The 22,559-nt window shown below is 40.2% G+C and overlaps 1 protein-coding gene across 1 annotated transcript in view; it reads right to left on the reverse strand.

Moving 5' to 3' along the window:
- Window positions 1-402: 402 nt before the first annotated feature.
- The window catches only part of TMEM120A (transmembrane protein 120A), a 62,209-nt gene continuing 40,052 nt past the window's right edge, over window positions 403-22,559 (reverse strand). The window contains exons 7-12 of the mRNA XM_083173921.1: window positions 10,617-10,682; window positions 8,870-8,931; window positions 8,685-8,777; window positions 5,745-5,809; window positions 3,477-3,545; window positions 403-1,097 (exon numbers count right to left, since the gene is read on the reverse strand). Of these exons, the coding sequence (XP_083030047.1) occupies window positions 984-1,097; window positions 3,477-3,545; window positions 5,745-5,809; window positions 8,685-8,777; window positions 8,870-8,931; window positions 10,617-10,682 (469 nt within the window). The 3' untranslated portion in view covers window positions 403-983. The remainder of the gene's footprint in view (window positions 1,098-3,476; window positions 3,546-5,744; window positions 5,810-8,684; window positions 8,778-8,869; window positions 8,932-10,616; window positions 10,683-22,559) is intronic.

The following is a 22,559-nucleotide window of genomic DNA, read 5'->3' on the forward strand; positions in this document are numbered from 1 at the left end:
TATCCTTATGTATACCTCATATTATCCCTATAGATTGGAAGCTTGCGCAACAGAATTCGCTGTGCTATAAAATAAACTGTAAATAAATATTTAATATCCTTTTACCGGGGAATACCATGTTGCATTGTATGAGGTGTAAATACACACATAGCCCAAATAATGTACACCTTAAATTTCATACAATACAGGTCTTCCAGAACACACCTCCCAACTCTAAATCTTTATGCATATTATAAAAATCTGCCTTACCTGTAGTGCAATATGGTTGTGGCAAGGTGCAAATTTGCTTTTAATGCTGAATTAGCATTTGGACAACAATACCTCTTTGATAGAAACAGTGAGCATTCCCAACAGTGGCTGCTGCAATTTATTTAAACGAGATTTAAGAATTAAGCAAACAAGTAATTTCTGGAAGTGGTTTATTGCTGGTCAGGTCTGTACAAAAGGAGTGTGTATTCATGGCATGATACCTTCCACAAGGATGGCAGATGTAAATCACAATGATAAACTGTGGCATACATCTATTGACTATAAACCATGTTCAATGTGCTGGATGGACATGGTCCGTCCGAGTGAACATGGTCTTTTGCTTACCTTTCTTAGAGGTCACAGAGAGATCACAGTTTGTAACCATAATCCTTTGCTCTATGCAGAGTTTCACTGATCATAACTTATTGTGCATACAAAATGAAAATACAGCAAAAAAAACAACAATCTTGAGTTTTAATGTAGTCGTCATCAGCAGATGGTTTTGGGGCTTTACAATAGATTAAAAATAGTAAACGGTTGTCTAAATAAAGCTAAACCAACGATACATTCCTGGTCTTGAATACGGTACTCTTTTAAATCTAAAACAGATAGTTCTGTCAGGAAAAAGGGATTCTTCTGGTTCATGGAAATGATAAATGTTCCAATGTGTAGTAAGTGTGGTGAGCATGTGTTATACAGTAGATTGTGTGGTGCCTGCTGTAGTAACGGATGCTTTACTTGTCCTTCAGCTCCTCATCTTGTTTCTGAAATTTCTGGTGGACAACTCGGAGGGTGGTAAAGAAATTTCCCATAAAGTGAACGAGGAATGGAAGGCCACACATAATCACCTGCAAACAACAGTGACATCATGGTCATAAAACAAGATGAGACATAGGGGTAAATGTATGAAGCAGTCATAAGGGAGGAGAAGTGATAAAGTGCCTGGTACTATATCACCGGCTAATCAGCTCCTAACTGTCCCTTTTTAAACCCAGCCTGTAACTTAAGGTGCCAATACACGGTACAATTATTGTATACAATTTGGACTAGATCGCATCGCATTGCATAGGTTTGGCAATGCAATGAGATTGGCGGTGATAAAGTACAGGCAGTTTATTACTTCTCCTCCCTTATGCTTCATACATCTACCCCAAAGAGATGTTCTCAGTTGTTATATCGTGCTCGATATCCCGTCTAAAGTGACAGTAGATCATGGTGCGATATTCAATTGATCTATTTTTTTTGTGTATATTGCACTCATTGAATACCACCCAAAAAGTCTTTCAAGACAAGTAAATCACTGAAAATTATATTTTCATATTTAAAGTTAAAGTACATTGTTCAGATGACTTAACCTTCTTTGTAAGTAAAACTAATACGGAAACAATACTTTTTAAATTGACTTCTGCAACATGGTTTAAACTTTCAAATTCTAAGGGCTCATGGTTTTGCGTACAAAGGCAACATTATTGCAACAACTTTCATTGAGGTGATTGGCAAAATGTAGGGATCTGAAAACTAGATTATTTCAAACGGAATAGCAAATAGTTTACATCTTCGCCCCACAAGTACATAGATCAGATAAATATTAGTGATCTTTCTTCTGAAGAAAGAAGTAGGGGTGGATTGGCAAAAGAAGCCACTTGGAAGACCACGGTAGGATGGCACGTCAATGGGGTGGCTGTTGCAGAGAACAGGTAGATGGTGGATGCTGGTGATGTAAGGGGCCAACTTTAAAAAAAAAAAAAAAAGGTACTTGTTTCCTAGCACGGCCACAAATCTTATGGATCGTGTACCTTTAGTTAAGGTACACGATCCATACGATGGACCCGATTTCCTTTGAAATCAGGTCCATTTGGCCGGCTAGGACAAAATATCGGGGGCATCGCGTCGGTCGGGACCGTTAACAATGGTCCCGACGCGACCGACGCGATGCCCCCGATTTCCCCATAGGCTTCAATGTTAAAAAATATTTTAACATTGAAATCGTGTCGGGAAAGGTAAAATATCGGGGGCATCGCGTCGGTCGGGACCATTAACATAGGTCCCGACGCGATGCCCCCGATTTTTACATAGGCTTCAATGTTAAAAGATTTTTTAACATTGAAATCCTGAAAAAATGTGAAAAATGTGAAATGGGCCAATATGACCCATTTCACATTTTAGATGTCCCCGTCGTCACCCCACGATAGACGCCAACCCGAAGCGTGGCGAGCGCAGCGAGCCCGCGAGGGGCGGCGGTGCGCGTCCTCCGACCTTTTCATTCCCCTACTATCCACGTCGGCGTGGAGTTGAGAATAGAATAGTGTGGCGAGCGCAGCGAGCCACCGAGCCCGAAGCGTGGCGAGCGCAGCAAGCCCCGCGAGGGGACGCGGATACCTTCACAGTTATACGCGTCCCCTCGCGGGCTTCACAGGTGTCCGTGGCGACGCGGACACCTGTGAAGTCCGCGAAGGGACGCGTTTACCTGTGAAGGTATCCGCGTCCCCTGGCGGGGCTCGCTGCGCTCGCCACGCTTCGGGCTCGGTGGCTCGCCACACTATTCTATTCTCAGCTCCACGCCGACGTGGATAGTAGGGGAATGAAAAGGTCGGAGGACGCGCACCGCTGCCCCTCGCGGGCTCGCTGCGCTCGCCACGCTTCGGGTTGCCGTCTATCGTGGGGTGGGGTGTACGCCGTGACATTTGGGGGGGTTGGGAATATTTTACATTGAATCCAATGTAAAATCGGGTCCCAGGGACCCGATTTACATTTCATTAAAAAAAAAAAATCGGGTCCAAAATCGGTCGGTCGCATCGCATGCGATGCGATCGACCCGATTTTTCCGACACGACCACCCCGATGTAAATCGGTGTGGCCGTGCTAGGAAACAAGTACCAAAAAAAATTCCAGGGTCACTAACATTTTCCAGGGCCATTTTAAAATCCAAACCCACCCATGACACCAGGGAAAGGCATTGTACTGGAATTAGCATAAAGTCACAGACACAACTGCAGCCCCTCAACAGACACCACCTCCATGAGGGCTGCTTCCAGAAATTTCCCGGGCTGGTTTTCCATCCCAATCCACCCTTGGCAATAAGACACAGCTTTGATAGAAACCTTGTATGAAACCGCATGACAAAGAGGATATCTATTAATACCTATTCTAATTCATGGTTCAGAAACGCCAGCACGAGAAGACTGGTATATTTATATAATGCATATACAGGTGTGATAAGTTGTTACCTGCCATTCCTTGCACTCTGGATGCCTGGTGAGCTGGAAAAGTGTGACTGCATTATAGAGCTGCCAGAACTGAAACAAAAAGCATTTTAAAGTTTAGACCAACAGTTAGATATTTAGCCTTATTAGTGTTTAGTACATTATTGCTCGCAGACATAAGAGGTGTGGCTAGTAAATAACCAGGCTGATGCTAGAATTTCCATTTAATTATACTGTAGTAAGAACATTTCAACTCTGTTCTCCTTCTATTTATCCCCTTTCTGCATCCAGACACTGCTACATTCTTATTTTCTATATGTCAAAGCCATGCTGAAGTTCATGATCTGTCAGCGGTCTCACAAGCTCTATCGGTTGTTTCTTTACCTCTGTAACTATTGCAAAACAGGCTCCCTTGAGTACAGATATAACTTTAGGGAAACAAAAGAAGTCACACGATACTAGATTTGGCAATTGTGAAGGGTGTTGCTGTTCTAGCACTGCAATCTGTTTCTCAGCCAAAAACTGCTTCACAGAGAGAACGGTTTGGTCTGGTGCATTGTCCTGATGAAGCGTGAAACCATTTATCCACAACTCTGGCCACTTTCTTCTGATTCTTTCCCGCAAAGTTACTAGAACATATTTGTAGCAATATTGATTCAAGGTTGCAAAAAGAACACCCTTCATATCAAAGGCGACAATTAACATGGCTCTTAATTAGTATTTTCTTTGATTTGCCTTCTTCATTCTTGGTGATGACGGTGTTTTCCAGTACATCAAAGGTAACCCGTAACAAGTCTGTCAAAAACGTTATGTGTGGCCCTTAGCATTATAGCCACTACTTTTTTTTTTCTTTATTAGCTTCATATATATTAGCGCTTAGGATTACTATATCTTCATCAAGGAGTAAACTTACTGAAATAAGAAACACTGAATGGTTTAAACAATTTTATGTGTGCCTTAATCACCATGAATTGAAACCAACCTCACCTTACTGCAGCCCAGAATTAAAGACTAGGGGGTATCCAATTAGCCTTGAAGAAACATCAGAAGCAGAAAATGGATGTGTTTCACTATTTTTTTCTGATGTATCTTTGATGGGGTTTTTTTTTTTGTTCTATCCAATTAGATCATCGAACAAACAAAAACACATTTTCTGCCCAAAACACACAGGTTCATTGAAACCTGTGTATTTTTGGCCACTGCAGATCTAAAACTGGGCTGCTTTCTGTGATTTTTCTTCACCTGTCTGAGGCAAGTGAAACAAAATCCCCCAAAAGCTGCGCCATGCACTTCCTTATCAGGGCTAGTTGGATAGTGCAAGGGAGAGACAATTACCTCCATCAGTGATTGCAGGTTATGGAATTCTGCCATGTATTGTATAAAGGAACTTGGCTGTAATATAGTAGTATAAGCGGTTACTATTACATGTATACAGTGAAGGCTCCAATAGGAGTGGCTGATAGGGTTGACCGTTAATAGTTGACACAAGCAAAAGTTTTCAATTTTTGGTGTCAGTTAGTAGATTTGAGTACATGGCCCCCAAATGAGTCTACTGCTTCGCTCACCATGTTTAGGACCAGGTCCTCACTACACTACTACTGTGCTTAGCACACTTTATTGTTTAGAATCACAATCCACGTGGATGGTAAAGTAGGAAAAAGGTGGTGTTGTTTTTTTTTTTTTTAAATCACGAACATCTGTCAGTCTTTCCATGTGATACCCATTGCCATGTGGACATTTTGCTTAGGTCTACCATACTGTGTCAAACTCAGGATAGCGTATAAAACATATGCATTTGTTAATATTTTGCTTGTTTTTCACAATAAATACTGGATATCACTACAGGGAAAACATTTATTGTATGAATAAATGGTATGTTTGTGTATGAATAAGCAATGTCCCATATTTGCAACATATGAAAATAGTACAGATAATTGTTTTGATTGTAACGACACCAACGTATCTCTGGCTGTTGTATTGAACCAATATCCCAAGGTAGAAACAGAATAAAAATATTTATACAGTGTGTGATCTGGACTAACAGGCGTATGGATGTGTCCTGCTATGTACAGTATAGCAGTGTTTTGTATTGGGACCGCAATGCGTACACATCATTAGCCGGCTTCCTTTAGAATGAATGGCCAATTCGAGTGAATGCACAGCAGGAGCGTACGCATAGCATATGCCCCACTATACTGCATGTCGTTTTCCATATCACGGCAACAAAGCAACAGGACACTGCTGTACAATTTGCTTTACGCCATATTAATACGAGCGATTTGATGGACTTACCTGGCCAAAGAATAGGAATGGCAAAAGAAAGGTCAGTCCCCTCCACATCCAGGACTGAAACCCCTCTGCAAAAACACAAGATATCAGCATTACAAGATTGGAAGGGAATAATGAAGCAGATTATGTACGATATTTGTGCAAATAGGATTTATTGAGAATAGAACCTTCTACATTATACACAGTAACATGCATTACTTATATATACATTTATTTTCCAGAAGATATATCTATCTGGGAATGCAATCACAAAGCCGATATCTAAGAAACATTCATATATAGAGACCATTATAGATCCTACATACACTAAGGGGAGAAGTAAAGTGGAAATGCTGTGAGAACACTGGCCCTGTCCGGTGATTAAGTAGATGTATCCAGCATGCTGGATAGTAATTGCCGGGCGATAGTAATGTGCGGGGCCGTGCATCGCTATGGAGCAATGTAGGGGCAGTTTCTAAGCAATATAGGACCTGAATCTGCTTGGTTTGCAAAAGCAAACTCGTTCTTTAATGGATAAAACCATGTGCACTGCAGCTGGGGCAGATTTAACATATGCAGAGAGTTACATTTGGGTGGGGTGTGTTCAAACGGAGATCTATATTCCAGTGTAAAAATAAAGCAGCCAGTATTTACTCTGCACAGAAATAAAATTAACACCCAAATCTAACCCTGCAGTGCACATGGTTTTGCCCATTAAAGAAGGAATTTGCTTTTGCAAACCAACAGAATCAGGCCCATAGTGAGATCGTTTAGAAAATGTGTAGACTCCATCACAAGGACTCTCCATTATAACTTTGTTATAGTAGCCAAATATATATTATATACCATTTAATGCAGCCTTTTACACCCCTTATGTTGTCTGATGGGAGTCTGAACAGATTCCAGTTGTTTCAAATGCTCGAAGTTGGATGATGACTTATTGTATGTGGTCTACAAGATTTTTGAAATGCACTCAACTTATATAATAAAGGGACGTCCGTATATCTTACTTTTACCCAACTCAGCTGACACTCCTAGTTCATACAGCTCAAGCTGCTAAAACCTATGATTTTGCCCCAGTGGATTAGTACGTAGCCTTCTAAAACTATTAGCAGTGCCGTAACACAACATTTTGGGGCCCTGTGCCAGAAAGGGAATTTGTGCCCCCTTACTTAAAATAGGTATAGTGTGGATGATTATTCACATTACACCACACAGTGCTCCAGGTACAACACTTATACAAATTGTACCAGGTAGAGCCCCTTAGGCACACTGCACCAGATGTAGTTAGACACACTACACCAGGTATTCCTGTTGGTATTATGTGCCCACAGGAGTAGAGCCCCTTATGCACATAATGATCACAGGAGTATCGCCCCTTGCGCACACAATGTTCACTTGCACAAGACGTTCTCCCTCACACTGCGGCCTGCTCTCTATCACTATGCACTACCCCCCTCCCCCCCTCCAGCCTGCGTTCTGACAATGACACGCTCCCTCACCCTGTGCTTCATCACACTGATGCAATACCTCACCCTGCGGTCTGGGCCCTATACCACTGATGCACTCCCTCACTCTGAAACCTGCGCTCTATCATACTAATGGAATCCCTCAGCCTGTGGCTTGCATTCTATTACACTGGCATTCTCTTCACTGTGCGGCCTACGCTCTATCACACTGTAGCCTTCCATCGCCGTGAGGCCTATGCTCTATCACAATGGTGCGCTCCCTAACCATCCCCCTGCAGCCTATCCCTAACCCTCTGCCTAGTTGAACTCTATAGGTATCTTAAAAGGCACGCACACACACACACACGCACAATAGGTTAACAAGCAAAATACACACACACTCTTACCTTACTAGCAACCAGAGAGTGCAGTTTCAATGGCTGGACGAACCCTGGAACTGCAGCAGCGTCTCCTCTCCCTATTACTCTTGCAGCAGTAGCAGCTTGAGTCCCATTAGCTCTGCCCACTAAGTCCCAGGTAGCTCCGCCTCAGTCAAGGCCGTTGTAGCACCACCTTCTGTCGAGTTCCTGTGAAGCGACTGCAGTGGCAGGATGCAAAGTGGGGAGCGCTCCTCTTCTACCCAGCATCTTCCCACTCTGCAGACTAAGGGGTGATTCAGGATGGCTCGGTAAGCAGCAAAATTTGCTGAGCCCTTAAACGCACACATCCATTCGCATGCAGGCGTATGGGTGAAAAATCATTTGATGGTCACCGACCATCAAATGATTTTTCATCCGCTCTCAGATAAAAGTCAGTCTCATCTGACTTTTATCTGGGCCGGAGATAGCCAAACAGGGGGCGGGCACTGACGTCATGCGATGTCCGTCGTCCGCCCCGAGCAGGTATCGGTCATCCTGCATTACCAGGGACCACCCAGCTTTTTCATGGGGACGCCCATAAAACGCTGTGCAATCCCCTGCTCCAGCCCGATGTCCGTCACCGCCTGCCCCCTCTGGAGCAAACGGTTCGGCGAGTGTGGAACTCACCAAATTCGTATGTCCCCAGGGTCTGCACATGCGCAAATACACACATGTGCAGACCCCCCACCTTCGGAATGGGGCCGAATTTGCCCTGTTCCAAAACAACCTGAATCAGGCCCTAAGTGTGTGCCAGCAGATGCACCCACAGTGCAGATGCACTATGGGTAAGGCGCCACTGGCCCACACCTAGTTACGGCTCTGACTGAAGAGGGAAGGTTGCTGCATACAGTATTCCTCCAATGTCTTATGGATTATATAGTAGTTCCCTCTATGTCTTGCTGTAACCTTGTTGCTAGATGCTCCCTTCCCATTCTGAACACATGTTTATTGTATATATTACACCGTACATGTTTTTGGCCCTTATGTGAGTTTTTTGATAAATATTTGACTTGCCACAAATTGTAGATTTTTTAATAATTCTTAAATTGTTAATAATTATAAAATATGTACTTAATTCGTAGCTTTGTTTTACGCACCCACGGTCAAGTCCATGGTATGTCTCTCTCCAAGCGCTCGCAATCTGTACAAGCAGCCACTTTGGTAATAGTACTGCAGAAACTGCACAAAACCTGTATAAAAGGAAATAATAAAAATGGAACTTTGGACATTGGCTAATAAAGTGGATAACTATTCTAATATCCATTGTATATTTTATACGTACTTTGGTACATGGAGAAAGACAGGAATTGGTTTCTGAACATCTGGTATATTAATCCATCTGGCCTGAAACATACATCACATGTTAGAGCTGCTACAGTCTTTATACATGACATGCACCTCAATGCTATGCAGCAGGGAAATGACAGAATGTTCTAGTTACATTCTAGGGACCATTCCTGGTGTAAGTCTCTGATAATGTACACTTGGGGTAATGGAGGGTCTGCTGGAACTATGTCTTTTCAGACATCATTCATCGTATACATGGCATTAAAACAAAAGTTAAAGTATTTTCAGCACGTGTACATCTCTTATGTAGCCATGCAGCTCATTACATACTACATGTGTGACTATGAAACCTGCTGTCATATTTTTTTATGCAGTGCAAAAACATTAGTAGGGCAAATATTAATGCTTGAGATGTAATCTGGCACCACAAAAATAGCAATTGGGAGAGCACAATAAATACAGGACGTAGATGCAGTTAAGAATAACAAACTACCTGAACAGTGGGGCTGTTGAATAGCTGAACGTAAGTCGGCTATAACTGCTCCCACATTGTATCCATGGAGCTAAAAACAGATAATGGACTGTGCACAACTCTGCACTGAACATAAACCTACGTATCAACCCCTCAACACGTCTCTTCTGCTGCACCTGGCGATGGTATGTGCCTATCGCTCCGGAACATAAAAAACACGCAGAGTGCATCAGCAAAACCGCCTTATGTTCAACTCTGCATCAGTCTAGGCATGTTGTCTGGGGATTATACTGTAAATAGACCAGTATAAGTGCTTCATGTATATGTTATTCCTGTAGATCAGGGGTCTTTAACCCATAGCCTGCGGGCCATGGGTGTCCAGCAGAGCTGTTCTCCATTTCCTGCCAGCTATGCAGGTAATTGCAGATCTGATGAGACAAGAGGGCAGGGCAGGAAAGGAAAACCCAGCTTTCTTGCTTGTCTGAAATTATAAAAGGAGATGCTAGGGAGGACCCTTCTAGTGGCCATTTTTACTCAGTTGCTCAGTGTCACTCTCTCCATGCAGCAATAGTGCCTCACCCTATGGACCAGCTTCTTCTTTCCTAGGCTTGTAAATTTTTTGGTCACTAGTCAGCTGTACGCTTAGGCTGCAATTAAGAGTTTACCAAATAATTTATACATAATATAAGGTGAGACAGAAAAGTATTGGGGTGCTTCTCTAGACAGGAGAACAGTGTGGGCCCATCAATAGGATACAACTACATTGTTGTCATTTATTTTAGCTAGTTTAGTTAATCAATGGTTTGAGGACATAGTAAAATCAACGGTGACATCTGATCTGGAAAGTCTAGAACAGATTCTGTTTATCTTTTACTGAACATTTAGTGTAGAACCCTAGGGCAACATGTGTTTGAATGTTAGAATAGTATAAATACTTAGTTGAAGACAGACTTTCGGCTAACTGTAATAGCCTCCAAGTTGCCAGAGGTACAGGATTCTGTGCAAGTCTGCCTGATTTTTTTTGTGTGTATGTTTTTTAAAGCAGCAATCATTTACAAGGTAAAACCAGGATGGTTTTGCTTTACAAATGATTGCCTTTTTAAAAACACATTCAGACTCGCGTAAAATCCCTTACCTTGGAAACTCAGAGGCTATTACATTTAATCCTTAAACTTAAAAACACAGTTACAGTGAGTGTATGATGGATTATGCTGGGCATCGAATCAAAGCCATAATACAATTTAACACAGCTCTTTGTATGGGAACTCACCATGTCAGCATGACACCAGAGAGGAAGGTAGAAACATAATGATTCAGAACCCACCAGCCTTTAATTCTGCAAAAGAAAACATCAAGAGTTGGAAAGTTTTAGCACCCCACCCTCCAACTAACAGAATGGTGAGGGTGTTATGTCCTTGTCCACGGATTTGTTACATCTACATTAATGGTCAAACCATTGTGTTAGTATTGTGGTTTCTATGCACTATATAATGCCTTTATTTTGACTGATGACCAGTAGAGGTGACTGACATGTTTTATGGAGAAGACAAACATGTCTAAAAAAAACACCTTGTTATACCTATGGATTCGGCATGAAAAGCCGGCGGTCGGGATACCGGCGTTCAAAATCCCGAACGCCGAAATCCCGACAAGGGGGGGGGGACACGACGTGGATCGCCCCCCCTTGCGGGCTCGCTGCGCTCGCCACACTAATTTATTCTCCCTCCGAGGGTGTAGTGACACCCACGGGGGAAGAAAGTGTTGGGATTTCGGCGTTCGGGATTTTGACCGCCGGGATCCCGACCGCCGGGATTTAAACTGCATCCCATACCTATGTGTCAGTCAGTGGCGTAGCTACGGCTCCGCAGCCCCGGCGATGGCAGGGGGAGCCGGCGCCCCCAAGGCGCAGGGTTTGAGGGAGCCGTAGCCAGCAGTTCTTTCAGCTGCAGCACCGAATACTTAAACTTCCGTTTTCTTCGTCTCTGGCTGTCTGTGTGAGGACGCTCATTGATCCGCCCCATGACCTGCCCATGGGGCGGACCACGGGCGGGTCAATGAGTATTCTCACACAGCCAGCCAGAGAGCTCCTCTCCCTTTCTTCCTGCCTGGGAATTCCCCTGGCTTCCACACAGCCCGCCCCGCTGTCCATACACTGTGTGTGGACTCTGGCTGCTCCCCGGTGGACGCTGTCACAGCCGCCGGCTCAGTGAAGTTGCAGCCTTCGTGCCTGTGCCAGATACTCCCGGCAGCTGTGACAGCGTCCACCGGGGAGTAGCCTCCCCTCCCCCCCCCTGCCGCTCTATACAGCATATATATGAATGATACGGGCAGGGAGACTAGCGTGGCACTTTACCTCCTCTGACCGCCCCACTGCCTCTCAGCTATCTGCCACCAGTCCCGTCCTGCTGTCTTGCCCAATGAAGTTAGGTAAATAATGGCAGCAATTTACATAAAGTGTTTTTATAATGTTTTCTAGATATATTTGCGTACCATAGAGGGGTGCAGGGAGGACAGGGGATAGACAGGAGAAGAGGGGACAAGGAGACAGAGGTGAAGGGGGGGGGGAGATGGAGTGGTGAGGGGAAGAGAGGGGGGCGCCAGAAATTTTATTTGGCTTGGGGGAGCAAGATTTATAGTTACGCCACTGGTGTCAGTGTATTATCACATGACTGATTCATTGCCATGGGTGAAACAAAGCCTAGCTTTGCTGCTGTGTGTACCAATATGACCATATTTTACTTATTTACTAGTAGCAACCTATACCTTTCATGGCTCATATCATTAGTGACAAGAGTTTTCCATTTCAGCAAATCAGTGGCTATACCACTATCCATGTTTTACAATAACTTTTGCTCAAGCTAAATGTTTTATTATATATTTAGGGGGAATTCAATTATGCGCGCAAAATTTCAAGTAATATATATATAACACAACACAATAGTGTCTTCAGCGCCCTTAGTTTGTAATGTCCATACAATATAATACACATTGATAATATAATAATTAATTAAAATAATTAGATACACTTCATAGGAGGTTCTTTTGAAGAAATTTTTCTTTTATTTTTCAAAACCGTGATCAATACCCAACGCGTTTCGCCTCGACAAGAAGCTTCATCAGGGGTTTGTGATCTATAAAAGTATAGTATACATAAAAATCACATTTTGGACATTACATAATTAAAACATTACATATTTATAAAAGTACATACTTAATTATACAACATATATATAAAAAATTTATACATAAAATTATAGTGACAATGATACTGGTATACAGATGGAAGGAACAGACTTATATTAATGAATTTCTATTTGCATATTTAACTGATTAATTTATTTATCAATTCTTTGATCTTTTGGGATACAGAGGTACATACCTTTTCTCTGAATTCTAGTATTTAATACCCATCAAAATCAGGTCATGTTTGGTTGTAAACAGATAGAAATTTCTGTTGATGGCCCAAGAGCTTTTTTAGACCAGACGGTAGAACCAAATGGGTTTATATAGACATAATATTTCTACTTAGAAATCAAGGATTAGCGAATATAGCTTTCTATTTATTATTTCACATTTAATGTACATACCTTATCTAAAAAATGAGCACCATGTATGACGTTGTAATTTTTTCAGAAAAAATATATCTACAAGAATGCGGTTGAATTTCTAAAGAAGAAAATAAAATGGGTGGTTTGGTTTCTTATATATATATAATAAAATATTCATATATACCCTATGGGATTTATAACGAACATTTATATCGATATTTTTGTTACATACCTCCTAGAATTTGTTTTGGGGCACATTCAGTGATATAATTAGCCTTTTTAATTCCGTAGGTTTATTGTCACAAGCCAAAAACTTCACAGGTATTTCACCTTATGTTTTAAAAATATATTCCGAAGATAAACATATAATACATATTGATATATTAACTTATACCATACTGTGCAATCATATAAGTTCAATATTACTTAATTATTTAATGTGTACTTTACCTTTTAGTATAGGGACATGTGCTCTCCTAGGGACATGTGCGTCGGACCGTTTAGAAGGAAAAAATAAATATCACCTGATTCACCAAAGACCTGGAGTGACGCCTGCTTTATCGGAGGTTATATATATATATATATATATATATAAAATATATGAAACCAGACCACCCATTTTATTTTCTTCTTTAGAAATTCAACCGCATTCTTGTAGATATATTTTTTCTGAAAAAATTACAACGTCATACATGGTGCTCATTTTTTAGATAAGGTATGTACATTGAATGTGAAATAATAAATAGAAAGCTATATTCGCTAATCCTTGATTTCTAAGTAGAAATATTGGGGGACATTTACCAAAATGGATTCGTAGAAAAAAGGTGTATTCGTAGGGAGAAATACACCTTTTTTTTACGAATTTGTATTTTCGGGATTTACAATCCCAAAAATACAACAATTCGTATTCCTAAAGATGGAACATTCGTATTTGTATTTACAAATACGAATGTCTACACCATCGATAGAATACGACAGAAATCACCATTCAAAAGAATGGTGGTTTCTGATTTACTAAGCAGCCGTACTGATAATACGGCTGCTTAGTGGTGTAAAACACCCACGCAAATACGACAGGAAAATAGAACACCATTTTCATGTCGTATTTGCGTTTTTGCCTGCACGGATCAGTCAGATCCGTGCAGGCTTCGGTGTAAAAAAATTGAAAAAAAAATAAATTAAAAAAAAAAACGGCGTGGGGTCCCCCCCACAGCCGAAACCAGCACCAGGCTGACAGAGCCTGGAGCCGGTAATTAAAAATCAGGGAACCCGACAAATAGGGGTTCCCCGATTTTTAACAACCAGCCCCAGGCTCCTGCTCTGGGGCTGGTTCCCAAAATACGGGGGACAAAATGACTAGGGGTCCCCCGTATTTCAAGAACCAGCCCCAGGCAAAACCAGCCAGCGGGTAATGCCACAGCCGGGGGGAGACTTTTTATGCAAGTCCCCCCGGCCAAAGCATTAACCCTACCGACCAGTCAGCCTGGCCAGGGGCCCTGGGGGAGTGGGGACCCCCCCAATAAAGGGGTCCCCCCCCTCCAGGACTTACCTGACCAGGCTGAAGCCTGGTGCTGTCCTCGATGCCCCTGGGCGGTGGGCATCGAGCTGATGGTTTTGTGTAAAAAATAGAATAAAAACCATTGTTTTTTACTGTGGCACTACAAGTGCCAGCAAGCCTCCCCAGCAAGCTGGGACTTGGAGAACCACAAGTCCCAGCCTGCTGGGCATTAAAGGGCCCGCTGGGTCTTGTAGTGCCACCGTAAAAAAAATAGTTAAATAAAACACACTGACACCCGTTTTAAATAAAAGTTTAATACACACATTACATACATACTGATACTTACCTTTCTTGATCCCGTAGGTAGCCCTGGTCCTGATGTCCTGTGTCGTCCTCCAGGTCCATGTCGGCTGTCTGCGTCGTCCTCCAGGTCCATGTCGACGGTCCGTGTCGTCCTCCAGGTCCATGGCGGTGTCCGGGTCCGAAGAAATCCATGTTGGAGCTGTGGAAGGAAATCCTACTCACCTGTTCCTGCGCTGAAGAAGTCTTCTCTTGATCCGACGTAGTCCAGGTAATCTTCCTGCTGTCGCCGGTCCCCGCTGTCTCCGCTGTCCCTGCATCGCGCTGAGGAGAGATGCTGAAGTTTCATATTCGGCGCCTCTCCTCAGACTGAATTCTATTGGCCGCCTAGCAGGCCAATCAGGAGCCGACTTTCTCGGCTCCTGATTGGCCTGCTAGGCGGCCAATAGAATTCAGTCTGAGGAGAGGCGCCGAATATGAAACTTCAGCATCTCTCCTCAGCGCGATGCAGAGACAGCGCAGACAGCGGGGACCGGCGACAGCAGGAAGATTACCTGGACTACGTCGGATCAAGAGAAGACTTCTTCAGCGCAGGAACAGGTGAGTAGGATTTCCTTCCACAGCTCCAACATGGATTTCTTCGGACCCGGACACCGCCATGGACCTGGAGGACGACACGGACCGTCGACATGGACCTGGAGGACGACGCAGACAGCCGACATGGACCTGGAGGACGACACAGGACATCAGGACCAGGGCTACCTACGGGATCAAGAAAGGTAAGTATCAGTATGTATGTAATGTGTGTATTAAACTTTTATTTAAAACGGGTGTCAGTGTGTTTTATTTAACTATTTTTTTTACGGTGGCACTACAAGACCCAGCGGGACCTTTAATGCCCAGCAGGCTGGGACTTGTGGTTCTCCAAGTCCCAGCTTGCTGGGGAGGCTTGCTGGCACTTGTAGTGCCACAGTAAAAAACAATGGTTTTTATTCTATTTTTTACACAAAACCATCAGCTCGATGCCCACCGCCCAGGGGCATCGAGGACAGCACCAGGCTTCAGCCTGGTCAGGTAAGTCCTGGAGGGGGGGGACCCCTTTATTGGGGGGGTCCCCACTCCCCCAGGGCCCCTGACCAGGCTGACTGGTCGGTAGGGTTAATGCTTTGGCCGGGGGGACTTGCATAAAAAGTCTCCCCCCGGCTGTGGCATTACCCGCTGGCTGGTTTTGCCTGGGGCTGGTTCTTGAAATACGGGGGACCCCTAGTCATTTTGTCCCCCGTATTTTGGGAACCAGCCCCAGAGCAGGAGCCTGGGGCTGGTTGTTAAAAATCGGGGAACCCCTATTTGTCGGGTTCCCTGATTTTTAATTACCGGCTCCAGGCTCTGTCAGCCTGGTGCTGGTTTCGGCTGTGGGGGGGACCCCACGCCGTTTTTTTTTTTAATTTATTTTTTTTTCTATTTTTTTTACACCATGCAGCCTGCACGGATCTGACTGATCCGTGCAGACTGCTAGAAATAATTCGTATTAGCAGCCGTATATACGGCCGCTAATACGAATCATTACACCATCGGAGGGTTACAAAGCAGTCGTATATGACTGCTTTGTAACTGATCCTCCGGAACACGACTTTGCATACGACTTAAACAGTCGTATGCAGTCGTAGGGAAAATACCAATACGAAAAACTAGGTTTTTCATATTGGTAAATTTCCCCCATGATGTCTATATAAACCCATTAGGTTCTACCGTCTGGTCTAAAAAAGCTCTTGGGCCATCAACAGAAATTTCTATCTGTTAACAACCAAACATGACCTGATTTTGATGGGTATTAAATACTAGAATTCAGAGAAAAGGTATGTACCTCTGTATCCCAAAAGATCAAAGAATTGATAAATAAATTAAATTAATCAGTTAAATATGCAAATAGAAATTCATTAATATAAGTCTGTTCCTTCCATCTGTATACCAGTATCATTGTCACTATAATTTTATGTATAAATTTTTTATATATATGTTGTATAATTAAGTATGTACGTTTATAAATATGTAATGTTTTAATTATGTAATGTCCAAAATGTGATTTTTATGTATACTATACTTTTATAGATCACAAACCCCTGATGAAGCTTCTTGTCGAGGCGAAACGCATTGGGTATTGATCACGGTTTTGAAATATTAAAGAAAAATTTCTTCAAAAGAACCACCTATGAAGTGTATCTAATTATTTTAATTAATTATTATATTATCAATGTATATTATATTGTATGGACATTACAAACTAAGGGCGCTGAAGACACTATTGTGTTGTGTATTGTAGGTATTTTCAGTCCCAGCTAGTAGGGGACTGAGTGTCAACAGCGACCAATTTAGCAAATTAGAATAAAATAGCGCAATTTTAGAGATTTTGGGTTGTGATAGGAGTTGTACTACTAGTAATCTCTGATCTGCAGCTAAAATATAAATTATGCCTATTATTCGAGATAGGTCTAATAGGACTGCTAAATGCCGTTCTATATTTTTATAAGAAGTGACAGATGTAGTACAGATGGAGGAAACAGCGGAGGAATATTATGGATCATTAAATGTAATGGAAAAATTGGCCACTAAAGAGATAAAAGTATGGTACGAATTAATAACCCTTGAAAAATATCTAGAGGTCGGAAGAGTACCAAGGGGTTTAAGAATTCTAAAGAAACCCACTCTGGGGCAAACAAACGATGAGTTCATGGACAGTTGGAATAAGATTCTTAACGACTGTTCCTTGAAACTTATTAATCTAATAGTAAATGACCGTAAAAAAGAACTAAACATCCTAGAAGATCAAATTAAGAAACTTGAAACCACATTGTCAAAATTTGAGGATAATGAGGAATTCAAAAAAGATGTGACGGATATGCAGGGAAAGATTGACTCATTAGAGTCCGATATTATCACTAGAAAACAAAAGAAATTTCTTAGAGATAAGTCGGATTATGAGAATGGGAAAATCTTTAACTGGTCCCCGCCTGATAATTCTAGACCACGAGAATACCACAAAAATGATGAGGATGATGAAGTTTTCTCCAAAAAAACACCATATAATCAGAAAAGGAGAAACTCCTACCAGAGGAGAAACTCTTATCAGAGGAGATACTACTATCAGAGGAAAAACTCCTATCAGAGGAGAAATTCTTATCAGAGGAATGATGACTATCGGGATAGAAATTACCATCAGAGAAGAAATTCCTACCAAAAGAGAATCCCTTATCAAAGAGATAACTCATACCAAAGACAAAATGAGAGGGTATATAGATCCCCACCACGAAGGGAATATAAAAAAATCTATAGACCATAGATATACATCACCAAATAAAACCTATTATCCAGAAACCTCTAATAGATTCGAAACTCTCAGATCTCCCCCTACTGGACAGTTTTTAGATGGGAGAAGAAGAGAAACCCCCCCTCATACGCAAGGGAAAGGTATTTATCCCATAGAAGTAGAATCTCCCATGACAAAAAAGAGATATCTAGGAGAAGGGGAAAAAGAGGAGGGCGAAAATTCCCCCAAAAAGAAAATAATAGCGCACTTCCTGAAAGACCTGACCACACAGGGGTCATCAATCTTTCAAAGAAAGTTTTATCCAAATCAGAAACAGCGTTATTGAACAAGGGTTTAAAATTTGCCCCAGATCAACATTCAGACAAATTTAACCTGTTTATTGATTTGAATAAATTTATCAGGCGATTAACATTAGAGAGACATTTTTTGAAAAACCCATATAAAGAACCTAATACACCAAAACCATTAGTGGCTCCACCATCAAAATTTTACCCGGTGGAATCGAGAGGCAGCCACTTAGAGATATTTTCGGATCTAGTAAAAGAAGATTTTAAGATCTTGAAGATAGTAAACAAAAAAATTTACTAACTTAACTCCACAGGAGAAAAAAGCATTGAAAGATCTACAGAAAGATGATGATTTAATAATAAAAATAGCAGACAAAAGAGGAGCAGTGGTGCTACAAGATAGGTCTACGTACCTACAAATTGATAGATGACCAAGTCACATATCAAAAATTAGATGATAACCCAGTAGAAACATATAAAGCTGAACTGTTTTCCCTCCTGAAAAAAGCTAAAGATAATGGTATCATATGTAAAAAAGAAATGGATTACCTTTATATCGAAAAACCGAAGATACCCTTCTTCTATCATATTCCGAAGGTACATCAAAATCGAGACCTTCCCCCCGGAAGACCTATAGTCGCCGGAATAGAGTCTTTAACTGCTAATCTTTCTCATTTTTTAGATTTGAAACTACAAGTATATGTCAAGGTTCGAAAATCTTACCTAAAAGATTCCACACAGGTTTTGAGGGAGATTCAAAATCTAGAATGGGAATCCACATACAGGTGGGTTACCGTAGACGTACAAGCGCTATACACTTCTATACCCCACTCCAAAGGTGTCGAAACCATAAAAGAAATTATCTTATTAGATACCAAAATAGAGGAGAAAGAAAGGTTAGTTTTGTTAAACAGAGTTTTGTTTATCTTGGAGCATAACCACTTCGAATTCAATGGGGCTCATTTTGTCCAAAGGCAGGGAACTGCTATGGGTACAAAATTTGCCCCCTCTTATGCAAATATATATATGGATAATTGGGAAAGCAAAATTGTATATGCAGAAGAGGGTTATAAAGATGACAGAGTAAAGTTTTACAAGAGATATATAGACGACATTCTGTTAGTCTGGGATGGAGATAAGACCAGTCTTGATAACTTTATTCTGACTACAGACCAATGACTATAATCTGAAATTTACGTATAAAGACCACATTATGGAAATAGATTTTTTAGACATTGTTATTTCTTTTAATCCCAATGATAAAATTATTACCACAAAAACCTTTTTTTAAAAAGACGGACGCAAACAGTTATATTCCGGCAGATAGTTGCCATTTGAATTTATGGAAGAATAATGTTCCGTATGCTCAATTCTTGAGGATGAGAAAAAACTGTAGCAGCATTGATCATTACTTGGAACAGTCCGATATTTTGGTAAATAGATTCCTAGAAAGGGGATATAAGAAAAGCACTATCCGTTATGATCAGAAAAAGGCCTCAGCAGCCTCTAGAGCGGACCTCATAAAAGAAAAAGGAATCCACTCTAATAATAAATAAATAAGGCCGTTTATAAACCAATACAGTCAAGAACACAATAAAATAAAAAAATGGGTAAACATTGGTACTTACTTAAATTGGATCCAATCTTAGGACCCCATCTGCCTGAGAAACCTGATATTGTGTTTAAAAAAGCAAAGAATTTGAAGAGTATACTAGCTCCGAGTAAATTAAAGAAATTGGGATCAGGAAATAATGTTGGATCTAGAACTAATCTTACCCCTTCTATCTCTTTGTTTCCCGAAAGAAAAGGTCTATATCCATGCAACAGATGCATATGTTGCATGTTTATAGAAAAGCAAGGCCCAAAAATCCCAGAAAACATAAGAAAAGAATGTAAGTTCAATGGGATAGTAACCTGTGATACGACCTACGTGATATATTTGGTCAAATGTGGATGTAATAAATGGTATGTAGGAAAAACTAAAAAGGTGTCTAAAGATCCGCATCCAGGAACATCTTAGAAATATAAAAAAGAAAGTTCAAAATCATAGTGTCCCAAGACATTTTGAATTGGAGCATAACTCTGATGTATGTTAACTTCGTTTTTCGGTCTTGGAACACATAAAAGATGACCCTAGAGGGGGTGATAAAGATCGTACCTTAGCTATGCGTGAATCCTATTGGATTTACACATTAGATACCTTGGTCCCTAAGGGGCTTAACGAAAATATCGAAGTCACAGCCTCTTTATGATATTGATGAAAAATGATTAATTAGTATTGTCATTTTATATTTTCATATTGGATTATATGCATTTTTCCTCTATTCTACTATATTGCGTTATATTACTTTTCATTTAAGTTATATCCTTTTTAAAAAAAATGGAGATCTAGAATGTATATTTCAGTGTATAGCAAGCATTTAATATCATGAACTGTATGTATATATTGAATGCGATTGGAAACTTGGCATATTCTATGTCGCACATTTATTATCTTTATGTTCTTTATGTATTTATATATGCATTGTTAATTGATTAATTGTAAATGTATCTGTATATGTTGATCATATTTCACTTCTCACTGGTTATATTATTTTTGTAAAACTGAGACCAGGATTTTGCAATCAGAGGCTTTTCAAAATAAAAATATATAAAAAAATTCAAACTAAATAAATAATATATAAATAAAATTAAAAATATAATATCACATAAAATTAATCACTATTATAATAAACTCTAATCATTATAATAAACACTAATCTCTTAGTCCTTATAAACTCCAAATAAACCTATAATCCATATTTAAACAAAAAAATGGCGTTGCGTTCCACTCTTTATTAGGTGAGACGCACATAGTTTTAGCCGTTTATACTGTCTAATAAAGTAAAACCTTGAGCGTAAAGTTGCGCTCTATATAGAGACAGGTGGAACCCTTTAAAAAGGGATCTAGCGGAGAATATTAGTGATGCACTTCACTACGCTTATCGGCGTCAGACACATTCCTGTTGCTCACTTCCGGGTAAGATGGCGGTGCGTTCCACTCCGCTTTGGGTGGAACGCACAATGAAAATACACGTATAAGACAAGTTACACTTAAGAATTAAAATTTATAAGAACGGCTATATACCGATCTACCCCCCACTTATAATACAACACTCTTAGCCACCATAAATAACCTAAAAAGGCGCTATTAAAGAAACGAAAGTCGCAATGCATTATGGGGCGACTTCTCCATATGCATCTTATCTATACATACAAAGACCTAATATAGGTATTCATAATGTATATGAGGTTAAATTTATCTAATTAGTTAACATTTAAATCACACATATTATATATCACAGAGAAAAGCTTATATGGAAATAAATTAAATTAAATTGGTATCACTTTAATTAAATTAGAATAAAAGAAGTGATGTCATAGACTAATCCCTATATATACACAGTCCAAGCACAGCTCACTCACTTGCTGGCTGGATCCCTAGGAGAGCACATGTCCCTATACTAAAAGGTAAAGTACACATTAAATAATTAAGTAATATTGAACTTATATGATTGCACAGTATGGTACCAGTTAATATATCAATATGTATTATATGTTTATCTTAGGAATATATTTTTAAAACATAAGGTGAAATACCTGTGAAGTTTTTGGCTCGTGACCATAAACCTACGGAATTAAAAAGGCTAATTATATCACTGAATGTGCCCCAAAACAAATTCTAGGAGGTATGTAACAAAAATATCGATATAAATGTTCGTTATAAATCCCATAGGGTATATATGGATATTTTATTATATATATATATATATATATATATATATATAGATATTTTAATATATATATATATATATATATATATATATATATATATATATATATATATATATATATATATATATATATATATATATATATATATATATATATATATATATATATATATATATATATATATATATATATATATATATATATAAGAAACCAAACCACCCATTTTATTTTCTTCTTTAGAAATTCAACCGCATTCTTGTAGATATATTTTTTCTGAAAAAATTACAACGTCATACATGGTGCTCATTTTTTAGATAAGGTATGTACATTGAATGTGAAATAATAAATAGAAAGCTATATTCGCTAATCCTTGATTTCTAAGTAGAAATATTATGTCTATATAAACCCATTAGGTTCTACCGTCTGGTCTAAAAAAGCTCTTGGGCCATCAACAGAAATTTCTATCTGTTTACAACCAAAC

Source organism: Crinia signifera, chromosome 2 (assembly GCF_055691185.1).
Source record: "Crinia signifera chromosome 2, ASM5569118v1, whole genome shotgun sequence".
Taxonomy (NCBI): Eukaryota; Metazoa; Chordata; class Amphibia; order Anura; family Myobatrachidae; genus Crinia; species Crinia signifera.